The sequence below is a fragment of the Crocuta crocuta genome, unplaced genomic scaffold, assembly GCF_008692635.1.
Source record: "Crocuta crocuta isolate KB4526 unplaced genomic scaffold, BGI_CrCroc_1.0 scaffold528, whole genome shotgun sequence".
Taxonomy (NCBI): Eukaryota; Metazoa; Chordata; class Mammalia; order Carnivora; family Hyaenidae; genus Crocuta; species Crocuta crocuta.
In genome coordinates this window covers 759,602-771,848 of record NW_027530010.1, presented here as the reverse complement: position 1 = coordinate 771,848, position 12,247 = coordinate 759,602, and the positions used below count along the sequence as shown (strand labels likewise).

The 12,247-nt window shown below is 57.1% G+C and overlaps 1 protein-coding gene and 1 long non-coding RNA gene across 2 annotated transcripts in view; both read left to right on the top strand.

Annotated features, from left to right (window-relative positions):
* The window catches only part of SHE (Src homology 2 domain containing E), a 12,684-nt gene extending 10,694 nt beyond the window's left edge, over positions 1-1,990 (top strand). Inside the window, exon 7 of the mRNA XM_077764046.1 lies at positions 248-1,990. Coding sequence (XP_077620172.1) covers positions 248-444 — 197 coding nt within the window. The 3' untranslated portion in view covers positions 445-1,990. The remainder of the gene's footprint in view (positions 1-247) is intronic.
* A 6,532-nt stretch (positions 1,991-8,522) lies between these two features.
* Positions 8,523-9,570, top strand: LOC144231536 (uncharacterized). Its single transcript, XR_013335093.1, has 2 exons — positions 8,523-8,711; positions 8,813-9,570. It is a non-coding gene; the product is annotated as an uncharacterized LOC144231536 (long non-coding RNA).
* Positions 9,571-12,247: the final 2,677 nt, after the last annotated feature.

Sequence of the window (12,247 nt, the reverse complement as noted above, 5' to 3'; positions counted from 1 at the left end):
GGGACTGGGCGGGGGCGGGGGGCTGCGCTTTTCCTTTTCCTTTTGTCTTTTCGGTCCAGCCCCTGCTGACCTGTGTGTTACGGACAAACAGCCCGAGGATGACCACCTTTAGCCGAGGTCCCGAAGCCTCGAGAGCCCCTGGGCAGCAGGACACGTCCTCTGTTTGCCTTTGCGACAGCTCCGGGCACGAGTCAGACCCTGTGTGCCCGTGACTCTGGCCGGCTCCCGCACGTCCCCTCCATTTTGTTCCGTTTCAGGACGAGTCAAGGGTGCGTCCACATCATAGTGGCCCAGACCAAAGACAGCAAGTACACGCTGGACCAGACCAGCGCCGTCTTCGGCAGCATCCCCGCCGTGGTGCACCACTACTCCAGCGAGAAGCTGCCCTTCAAGGGGGCCGAGCACATGACCTTGCTGTACCCGGTGCACAGCAAGCAGCACTGAGGGGCGGCCACGCCCTCCTCCCGCGGGGCCTGCGCCGCCAGCGGGGGCGCGGCGGGACTGCACCCCTGGGAGTTGGTGGGAAGTGAGAGTCTCCATCTAGAAGCCAAAACCTGGGATCCTAAATCCGTTCCTGACACTTGGTTACTGACCTGTTGCTTTTCTACAATAAGAAGTCGTGGTTCACCCGCTGCCTGCACTCTCTGGAGTGGGTGTTCTGTTTGGGGGGGGCGGACTCTCAGGAAAGGGGAGTCAGGAGTCCGGGAATGTTAAGGTTTTCCAAAAACGTGCTAGTTGTCTTGACAATCAACAAAAATGCAATTGGCATTTATTTATAAAAAGCAATAAAAAATGACCGTGTGGACCGGAGAGCATGGGTTACACGCCCTTCTTGGGGAAACAGATGAAGAGTGGAAAACAGTGAACAGTGGGTGGTTTGGAGAAAGCTCTGGAGCCGGGAAGATTCACAACAACTCTGACGAGATGGTGTTGGTCAGCCTTCTAAGAAAGTTTATGTTTTCTCCATCCTTGGGGACGTTTTTATCCTTATTCACAGAAGCATAAATAGGAAGGAAGATGCCCCTGATTTAAGAGTCAGCGATATAAATTAAGCCTTGGCATCACTATAATTCTGAATTCTAGAATAAAATACACAACAAATCTGAAAATTTGGAAAGCTCCACAGCCATTGTTTTATTGGATGACGACGCAGAATTTCCAGTACCTTCCGTTTCATCTTTCAGCATTTCAGTTGCCAGGGCCTGGGTGTTAATGTTTGTTCCCTAGTTCAATTGCCTTTGTATTTTGGAGTGAATGTTGAATATATACATACGCACACCTCTCTTCCTGCGTCCTTGGGGGGGACCGCCCGCACCCACCACCTGCAATGGGCCCTGGGCTGTGCACAGCAGGCCAGCTTGCGGTATAAAAATATTTCTAAAAGACCAAGGTTTCCCTAATTACTACTGCTTAAGATATTAAATTAATACTCATAGGATTGTTCTCTTTGTGGTTTACTGGGAACTTACATTGACCCTGTACTGTGAAAAAAAACCATGAGAACGGCTTCCTGTGAGGAGACCCCAGTGAATGGCCGACGGTTAGAGCCGAGTGGGTGCATCTGTGGCCGGGTTTGCGGCCTGGACATCAGAACTGGCTCCGATACATGTGCAGCGTCTTCAGGGAAAAGCTGACTTTTGTAGCTCCTTTTAAATCACGAGAAAAGCAGGTTTGGTTAGTTTTTAGGAAAGCATATCTTTCTGGATGTTATCATTCTATTACGATTTAGAGGTTAGTAAATCCTTTCTTCTTTATTCAGTTAAGGTTGTAGCCACTGGGTTGTGTGATCCTCAATTTAAAATAACTTCAGAAGAACTTTTTCTTACTGAATCTTGATGATTTTATTATGAAGAGTCTCCTGTTTTTTAAATACCAACAGAATGTTTTCAGTGTGGATTGGTTCGTGTGTGGCATCTTCGGCACAAGATTTTTTTCTAACTTTTAGCATCTACAGTTCCATTTGCACTCAACAAATATTTATTATCTTCCATATACAGATCATTTATTAAACTTATTTTTAGTTCAACATTCTAGAAGTGAAACCTTGTTTTTTACTTAAACTTAATCTACAAAATACAGTTTTCCTAATTGTAATAAATGCCAGAAAGCTTGGTACAGTTACTGTTCGTGCACAAACGGTTTCCGCTGCCCCCCCCCGGGCAACAGAGAGGAGCGTACGGCGACGGGGCATGTTGAAAGCAAGCCCGATGCGTCCTGCGTTCCGTAAGCTCCGCTCACACCTCAGCCCCGCGTTCTCTGCCCAGTCGCGTTACTTTCTGCTGTGCTGGGAAGTGGAGACGCGGGTTTGCAAGTGGTCCGGCTACTGCAAGCCACACGGGGGTCGTAACAAGAAGGAACGGGGTGAGTCAGGAGGCGGCCAAGCCGCTGGGCTCTCCCCAAGGCTGGGACCCAGCTGAGGAAAGTCAGGGGCACCTCAGGCCCTGGAAACGGTTCGGCCCAGCGAACTGTCGCCCGCGGCCTCCTGGGGTCGGGGGCGGCCCCTGGGCCAGCGGACCTGAAACCCTGTGACACGGTTCTGCTCTGGGCTCTGCGTGCTTGGTTTTTTTGTCATTTTGTCTTGATACCAGTACTTTGCTGTGCTCTCACCCTTCTGTGTTACCTCTGCGTCCCAGGGTAGTTTCTGATTCCTTCTAAAGAGGATAATGTCCTAGCCAGTCTGTGCTCCCTTGCCTTGAACGTGGCATCCAGGCTTCGCCCATCTGGGACGCTTCTCCATCACTGTTCCGTTTTAAAAATGCTCTGCCCAGGTTACCAGGTGAATCTAGTTCTTCCATTTCAAGCCTACAGGACATTTCTTTTTATTTTGCCACCATAGCTGTTCCGATCAGGATGGATTTCGACCAGCGAAGTGGCAATATTTAAATAAGTGGGAGTGAAATCATGGAGTGATGTTACCGTGTGGATAAACAGGAAAGTATTGATCTGCCGCCTCTCCTGGGGCGAGAAGGGTCCTTTGAAGTTTTTCAAAGTACTTTCTTAAGTGTTTAAAAAAAGAGCCTTTATTCTTTGCTGAGTCATCACTGGCCTCTGCCAGAGGATGGGGACATGAGCAGAAGTTGCTGGGACAGATGGGGGAAGAGTCCTGATTCATTAATTGGATTATTTAACCATTACTACTCTGTTAATGGCCCTTGTTAGTAAATCCTAACCCTTGATTTGGAAGAACTGAGCATCTGAGATATTCTTTAGTTTCATTTTAAGCAAGGGCAGCCTTGGGGCGCCTGGGTGACCCAGTCGGTTAAGTGTCCGACTTCGGCTCAGGTCAGGATCTCCCGGTTCGTCGGTTCGAGCCCCGCGACGGGCTCTGTGCTGACAGCTCAGAGCCTGGAGGCTGTTTCAGATTCTGTGTCTCCCTCTCTCTCTGCCCCTCCCCTGCTCACGTTGTGTCTCTCTCTCTCTCTCTAAGAAATAAATAAAAACATTGAAAGATTTTAAAAATAAAATAAACAAGGGCAGCCTTTCTGTTCTATTAAAATATCCTTTTTTTTTTTTTAATTTTTTTTAATGTTTTATTTATTTCTAGGAGAGAGAGAGAGACAGCGTGAGCAGGGGAGGGTCAGAGAGAGAGGGAGTCACAGACTGAAGCAGGCTCCAGGCTCTGAGCTGGCAGTCAGCACAGAGCCCGACGCGGGGCTCGAACCCACGAACCGCGAGATCATGACCCAAGCGAAAGTCAGACGCTCAACCGACTAAGCCACCCGGGCGCCCCTAAAATATCCTTTTTTAGTCACAGGTCCGTGCCTCATGTTTCCTTCTGTTTAGGGGACAAGGAAGAGTCTACCTCCCGGTTCCCTTCTCCGCCACGTGCACGGGTTCGTGACCCGTGTTTGGTGTCTGCCCCACAGATGTGTCTCGACCCTTTGCGGGCTTCTCCTTTCGGTGAGCAGCACAGTTTTGGCCTCAGTCTTCATCCTGGCCTCTGGCCTCTGCGCCCGTGACCCCACGACCGTGTGCAGAGACGGCGCGTGCCCGCCGCCTAGCGGAGGGAGAGCAAACTGCGGGCGGCCGGCCCCGCGGCCAGAGAGGATGTGCTGCCGTGGCCACCCCGAAACGCGGCCTTTTCTGCGGAATCGGTGAATGCGGGCTGACGCGCAGCCCCGGGCGGGCGTGGACGTGGTTTAGAGCCCGGGCCGCGCTGTACTGAAGATGCAGACGGGCACTTCCTGTGTCAGGTTCTTGACGGCCTGGCTGCCTTGGGGGCTTTACCATCTCCGCAGAACTAGTAGGTGCTTGTAGCTTTTGAAAATGTTGTCAGATTGTACGTGACCCCAGTGCCTGTGCGTAGCACATTGTCACTTATGCCCGAGAGACTGTAAAACCCCGGGACGCAGGGCAGCAGCCCTCCTGAAGGTTTACGCTCAGATGCCACTTGAATAAACGCTGTTCCAAGAAAATCAGTGTCTTTGCTCCTGGATTAGTTCGGAGAATCCCCCACTTTGAAAGTGCTTCCTGTGGTGAGAGCCGCGGCCCGGGTCACCTGCGGTCACCTGCGGTCATCGCCGCCCTGCTGCCTGCCTCTCCGGTGCCTGGCCGGGCGGCGTGAAGCCTCACCGCCTCCTCGGCTTCCTGTGCGTGGACGGCTGTGGCCTGTGGCCTCACCTCTGACTCAGCTGCTGTTACTCATACAGGTGCCCCTGTCCCACCATGGGAGGTGATGCTTCAGTCTGTCATGAAGCTTGAAATCTGTAACTTTTTAACCGTGTACCAGGAGATTCTGATCCCACGATGCTGAGCACTCCCTGCGGAAGGTGCTGTTTAGAGTAAGTGCCAAGTACGTTCATTGAGGTTCTAGAAGAAGGCTGCGTAATGAGTCCTTCAGGATCAATTTTTTAAAAATTTATTTCTGAGAGAGAGAGAGAGACAGCGTGAGCAGGGGAGGGTCAGAGAGAGAGGGAGGCACAGAATCTGAAACAGGCTCCAGGCTCTGAGCTGTCAGCACAGAGCCCGACGCGGGGCTCGAACCCACAAACAGTGTGATCGTGACCTGAGCTGAAGTCGGACGCTTGACTGACTGAGCCCGCCAGTCACCCTTCAGGGTCAAATTTTTAATTCCCATTGAACACTCGCAGTTGGCCACCTGGCGGAACGAGTGCCTATCGTGTTTCCGCATCTCTGTGTAACAGGAGAGGAAGTTCGTGTGGAGAAATGTTCAAGCGCGCCCTCCCCCCGGCAATCAGAGTGAAGGTTTTTGGGATCCAGGTTGAACACGTGTGTAAGAGCCCAGGCTTTGGCTCTTGTCAGGTTCTGACCCTGTGAAAGGCCAAGGTGAGGAACAGGTGTGCTGCGGAAGTGCTTTCATGCTGCCTCTCGCTCTAATCCTGTGCAACTTGCTGAGCCAGGTGGGGGCCTGTTTCCAGATCAGCGATCAGCACACCCGGAAGCCTCCAGCAGCTCGTCCTGGGGGTCACGGAGTTGGGCGCCGCCCCAGCCTGCTCACCACGCCTGCGCCCTCCCGCGGAGAGACCCCCCCCCACGTTGAAGAATACAACCCGATGAGGTGAGAGGTGGCAAGCTCACCGTGTGGTTTTAGTTAACAAGTGAAAAATAAAGTTAAAAACACAACAGCCAAGAAGTGGAAGCCCACGTGCCCACGGACAGACCAGCAGATGGAACAAAACGTGCTCACAACACAGAATGGAATATTCAGCCTTAAGAGGAAGGAAACGCGGCCCCGGGATGCGGCCGGGTGGCCTGGAGGGTGCTCTGCGAGTGAAACGCCAGGCACAAAGGGGAAGTGTGGTAGGGCCGCGCGGGTGCGACGCACCCAGTCCAGTTCGCAGGGTGCAGGGGACAGCGGGCCCCGGGGAGGCTGTTTACACAACAGTGCGAATATACTTAACACCACCAAGCTGCATGCTTAGAAAGGGTCCAATGGAAATTTTTATTCTGTGTCCTTTGCCGCAGGGGATAAAACCAAAAGCAATGCCAGCCTGTTAGACATCCAGACACCAGCGAGTTCTCTCCCCTGTGTGAGCCGCGTGGGCTCGGGCCGGGCGGTGGGAATCGGGTTGAGGTATGGTCTCCGCCCTGGACAAGCCCGTGCTGGGTCTAGTGGGCTGGCTCCCAGGGCCTGTCCCCTCCGCCCCTTGGGAGAGGCTCTACGCGCGGGACCGGTGGTCTGAAGCCTGATGATCAGCCTGCTATCAGCTGTTGAGGGGACCGGGTCTGCGGCGTGCGGATCGCCGCTTCCAGAACCCGCACGAGCACCACAGTTCCGTCCCCCGCGCTGCGAGCTCGCGGACGAGCCACCGCGCCATCGTGGTTCCGGCTTACATGCATCCTGCGTGGAATTGTCTTAAGGATTCAGCTTGCCTTCTGATTTCTGGTCATCAACAGGATTCCTGGGCTGGACTAATTGAGGGAGAAATCGATCACTTGTGCACGTGAAGCTAATTAGTTCATCAGGGCATCAACCAGCATGATGCCCACAAGCGTGGCTCTGGTTTCCGTTAATGATAAAGACATGTTTGTACTCACGTTGGACTGTTGTAAATGCTGTGTTTGCAAGTGAAACATTCCCCTGAAAATCCTTGCGTTTTTTAAATGGAGAACGTCAGGCCTTGGGGACGCGCGGGCTCCATCAGAGCCTCATCGCCAACTTCGTCTGACCTACGGCCGCACCTGCTCCTCACGCCGAGTGACCTTCACACACAGCACAGCCTGGCTGAGCCAGTCCCAGATGCGGGGTAAGTGTTTAATGTTGTAAAAACACACATGCTCATGAAAACAAATGCGTACAAGGAAAAAGGAGGGTGTCTGCTGTCTATCCGTGACTTCCTGATGCTCCTAAAACCTCCCAGAGCTGCTCAGCTAGCGCCTGTGCAGGCCTGACCGGCCTCTCCCTGCGAAGCTGCTGTCCGCCTGTGGCTGTCCGCCTGTACCCCTCCACCAGGCTGGCCGCCCACTCCTGGGGACAGCATCAGATCGTAACTGCCGTGTCCCCCAGCGCCCCCATGTCCCCGCACCCAGCACCCTGAGGAGCACCCCCCTCCGCCCCCCCCGTACCCTGCAGCCAGCACTGGGGCTCAGGACATTTTCCTTGACGGAGCCTCAACCATCCAGAAAGCGCCACTGTTTACAGCGTGCCCATCATCCCTCTGGAGGGAGTGGGTGTAGCAAGGCTTCAAGGATGGAGGATTTCAGGGAAGCTCATCCAAGTGTGTGCGCAGGAAGCGCAGGAGAAAAGAACTCGTGCACACAGACTTCGGAGTTGAGCGCCGGTGTGGACTGGGGGGCGCGCTTCCATTTGGTTTCTGACCAGGGTCGTCAGCAGTGAGGACCTGGCTGTCGTTCCCCCCACCTGCTCACAGGACAGGTGTGACAGCCTCATGCGGAACCCAGGTCTCTGGCCCTCGGGGTGAGTGGGCCAAGCCTCTGCCCGGAGCAGGGGGTGGAAAGACAGATGCATCCAGGTGGTCGCCGGGCCTGAGGGCCCCGCCACGTGGGGAGGACTCAGCAGGCCAGGCTTGCGGCCTCATCCAGGCTGCACCCTAGCCTGGAGTCCCGGACCGCGGCCGGCCCCCCCACCCCCCACCTCCGTCGCAGGCCGGCGACACACTCCCCTGCGGCACCACCAGGCCCAGAAGGAGCATCCTGTGGTGAAGCACCTGCCGCGTCACGAGTCACGGGTGGCAGGCCTCCTGCTGCGGGCTTACTAGGTCCTCCCACCACGGGCGGCCGTGCAATTCCCGGTGGCCAGTGGGGCTGCTGCCGGCCCTCCCTGCTGCCCGGGTTGTGTCCCCAGGTACCACCACACGTGGCCACAGAGACCCCCCCCCCCGGCCATGCACAGACAAGGCTCTTGTGGGTCAGCGTCTGGGGCTGGAGTCGGCCTCCTCCTACCTTCAGACCCGTCCCTGGACACGATGGGCCGGAGGGCACCACGGCCTGAAGCGTGAGGCCCCCCAGCACCTGCCTCCTGCTAGAACTGGCTGCGTTCCGGTCACCCCTGGGGCCCCCGGGGACCACCTTCCTCAGAACCACTGGGGCCGTGTTTACCTTTCTGCACCCACATCACACCCTCCCCTGGAGCCCCTGCAGCACGGCGGTGCTGGTCCCCGAGCCGCTGCGGGGGTGTCTGGGGCCCCCGAGCCGCTGCGGGGGTGTCTGGGGCCCCCGACCTGCTGCGGGGGTGTCTGGGGCCCCCGAGCCGCTGCGAGCAGGTGGACACGGGGTGCCATCTGCACCCCAGCCCCTCCCTCACTCTTGCCAGGCACAGACTCCAGGAAGTCACACTTACAACACCAAATGTTTCAAAATCCCTGTTGCACACACAGAAACCTAAAGCCCAAAATAGAGCAGGAGTGTCTTCCTGACGAATCCCGTTCTATTCAAACGGCCTCCGTGACTCAGGAGGCTGTGAGTCCCGGCGGCTGCGTCTGAAGTTCCCTTAGAAAACAGCCTTAACCGAGTGTCACATGCATCTGCGGCATGAACGTTTCAGGATTTTACTGAAAAAGTTCTATTCATGTGTTGGACTGTCGCCTAAAACTGTTGTTATGAAACAGAACACGGGTGAGGTGCCGTTTTGTCCTAAGCGACACATTTGCAGAAGGCAGGGACTCCTGCGAGGAAAGCGTGGCCCGGCCCGTGTCCGGAGATGGTGCGGGGCTCACGTCCCCGACCGTCACTGCCTGTGCACAGCCGCACGGCCAGCGCCCGGGCTGCCACCGCGCAGGCTGGGGGCCTCGGTAAGTGCGCGACTCTTCATCTCGGGATGGTGAGTTCCAGCCCCATGTGGGGTGTATAGATGGCTTTAAAAAAAATTTTTTTTTTTTTAATTAAAATCAAGCAAGCAAGCTCGAGGCCTTTGAAGTGCACACAGTTGGCGGCTTCCTGCCTGTGGCTGATGCTGCTCGCGGACACCGAGAAAGGCCTGGCGTCCCTCCTAAGCGGCTCTTCCAATAACTGCGTGTCCTCAGCCTTCCATCCGAGACTCGCCTGCTGCTGGCCCGGGTCTCGCAGAAAAGAGCATGGCGACTGTGCGTCATCCTGACAGGGACGCCTGGAGAAGACCGGGCACCCCCCCCACCTGCTGGGCGCACAGCCCAGCCACTCGCGGGCGTCGGCTTCCTGTGGTGCCTTCTGCCAGACAAGGACCAACCTCAGAGGAGATGGTGGCGCCCTGGAGGCAGTGGGCCGGGCAGGCGTGGCCCGAGGCTCCCCTCTGGGCGCCCCAGGGGGCCTCCACTCGCGCAGTCTCTGGGCTCCGCGCCTGGTGCTGCTGACACGCAGGAGCCACGTGACGGCTCTCATCTGCTGGGAGGGTGGGGGGCCGGCTGTGGGCCCGGCTTTTCCTGCCAAAGTCCCTCTTCCAGAGGCGACAGTGTCAGGCTGCCGCTCGGGAGGCCACGGTTGCCTTTGTGGTGCCGCTCACACCCCCTGTTTGATAAACAGTCTCCTGATGAGTAACGGCCCACCCTCTTCCTTCCCTGCACGCCTGACCCCCCGCCGTGATGGTAAACGTGGCACAGGCACCCACGCCCTGCCGGAAACCCCAGGATTCATTTTGGGAAACGCTTTTACAATTAAAGTCTTTCGAGAAACTGCTATTGTTTCTTGAACTTATCTGATTCCTTCTGGAGGGAACTCGGTCCCGCCTGGGGCTGGGGCGCCAGTGGCTCTGCTTGGCTTCAGGGCCTGTGTCCCCCTCCCATCAGCAAGTCCTTCCGCTACGCAGCCCGGGGCCCAAGGCATGACTGCATCTCAAGCATGTTTGTAGAAATTATTTATTTCAGGCATTTACAATTTTCACTTTAAATGCAAAACAGCTGATAAAAAAATATTGGAAAACATCACACTGACCCTTTGGCCCACATACAGACGTGAGCATTTGGTATTTGCTTTCAGGTAATCAGGTAAAAAGTAGACACAAAAATTAAAACTATTATTTCTCTCTCAAAAAGCCACACGTTGCAAAGCTGAGGTATTTTATTAACAGATACGTGACCCCGTCCGAACGCGGGTNCGGCGTTCCCGGATGACCGCCAAGGTTGTCATAGAGACTGGCACTGCCACCGCCACACCGAGGACCTTCGGGGGACGCGTGGGGCGTCTGGCCCGGAGCCTGAGCCAGCTGGCCGCCGTCCAGCAACAGCCCCGCTGCCGGCTGCCTGGTGGGGAAGGGCCGCCCGGCGCCCCCGCCCCACCTGACACCTGTCAGCCTCTCCCCACAGTGGGCCAACCTTCAGCGCCGCTGACGAGGCGACGCAGCTCCGCCGGGCACGAGCTTCGTGAACATTCCGCAGGAAACCCCCCGTCACGAGCACTCCTGCCCGCGCCGCGGCTCCGTGCACCACCAGGCGGGCTCGCGGCGCGGCTGAGGACGGCGGCCGTCCGCAGGGCGCAGGGGTCCCGGGCCCAGAGCCCGGCAGACAGGAGGGCGCGGCCCCCTCCGAGCAAGGAGCGCTCAGTCCCCAAGGGCTCTGGAGACACACCCGGGGCCATCCCCGGGCGTTTCAAAAAGATTTTCATTAATGCTACAGGAATTACTGACCACGTTAACTCAGACCTTGAACCAGCGTGTTTTCAACTTTCCCCACCCGGCAGCGTGGGCGGTCATTTCACACGTGACCGCGTGGCGGGTGTGGGGCGAGTGACAGGGACCGGAGGCGCCGAGAAAGCTCCGCGGGGGCACCTGTGCGCACTGAGCGGGGCCCACGACCCAGAGAAAAGCACTCCTCCCTCATTCACACTAGCTTATACAGAAGTCAAGGGAAAAAACCCTCTTCAATACAAAAACAAAGTAAAGAATAAAAAAGGCAGTTTCAGGACAATAATAACGAAAGTGCGAACGGCGTGCAGAGCGGAGCCCAGGGGTCTCTGGGTCTGGATTTCCGCCCCCGCCCGCGGCCCGGCCTCCCTGTTCCCCTGTCACAGCACTTCTGCCGTTCTCAAAGAAACATGACCGAAAAACAACAAAAAAACCCCGCCAGCCTTCCGTCAGCCTAAGACCTGTTGTCTACACAGCAGCAGGGCCTCGAAGCTGCGGCGGAACCGTGGGGAGACGGCCGCCCGCCGGGCAACACGCCCATTTCAGCGCCGCCGCCCGCCAGGTGCTGCTGGTGGTTTTTCTAAGAAGGGAGCCTGCGAGAAAATTCTGTGGTTCGGGAAGTTTTCAGCCGCGGTTACGAGGCTGACTGTGATCACGGCTTCGTCCTGGGACAGGCCACGCTGCCGAGGGCACCCGCGGGGGAAACCACGAGCACCCTTGTCACGGCCGCGGCTCAGCTCCCACCCCAGCTGAGCTGAGCCCGATTCAAGGAACCTTAGAAGGACCGCAGAGCCGACCGCGACGAGCCAGTGCTGCCCCTGCCCGAGGTGGGGGGCTGGACGGCGCACCCCCGGGGCGGCTCAGAGGGGAATGGCTGCTTTCCCCCGAGTTCAACGAGAGGCAGACGGCGTTGGACAGAGAATGAAACCTGACTCTGCTTGAAAAGGAAAACTCTTTTCCCCTCCCTTTCGCCGCCACTGTTTTGTGCTGAACGACGTCCCTGTCCTTCTGCCCAGGTTGCTCGTTCCCGCCACCGAGCGGACGCGGGCTCTCCGCCCTCAACATCAAACAGCAGTTCTCTGAAAAAACAAGTTAAAATACATTCTTGCCGGTTCTTTTTGTCTTTTCACATAAATATTATCTTCCCCTGTTTCTNGTGGGCGGGGGGGGGGCCGGGCCCCCTGGGGGGCAAGGAGGCCTGTCCCCACTACCCGCCCCTCCCTTCTGTCCCCCTGAAGTCCTCGGGTCCAAACAGGGCCGGGGAGCTCGGGCAGCCACCCGCGCTCAGCAACACGCCAGCGAGAAAGCACGTACGATTCCGTTTCCAACCACCAGGCCCTGAGACGCTCTTCGACCCGTGTGTGCAATTTCCAGGTGTGGGGAAGGCAGACGACTGCTCCTCCCACCCTCAGACCTGAGAAGACTGACTTGCGAAGGCACTTGGGATTCGAGCCGAGAGGTGGCACCGTGCAGGGCGCCGGGGGCCGGCACGGGCGTCTCCCCACCTGCCGCAGCTTGNGGCCAGGCAGGCCAGGCCCGCACCCCCACCGGCTCTGCTCACCTGAGTGTCCGGCACGGTGGCCTGACACACCTGAGTGCACTCTGGCCCCGGTGAGGCATCGGGGAAAGGGCGCTTCCCAGACACAACCACCTCTCCCTTCCGGGCAGAGGCAGCAAACTGGCTCCCGGAAGCCACGCACCTCCCTCCCTCGAGGCCGCCGGCCGGAGAGGCCG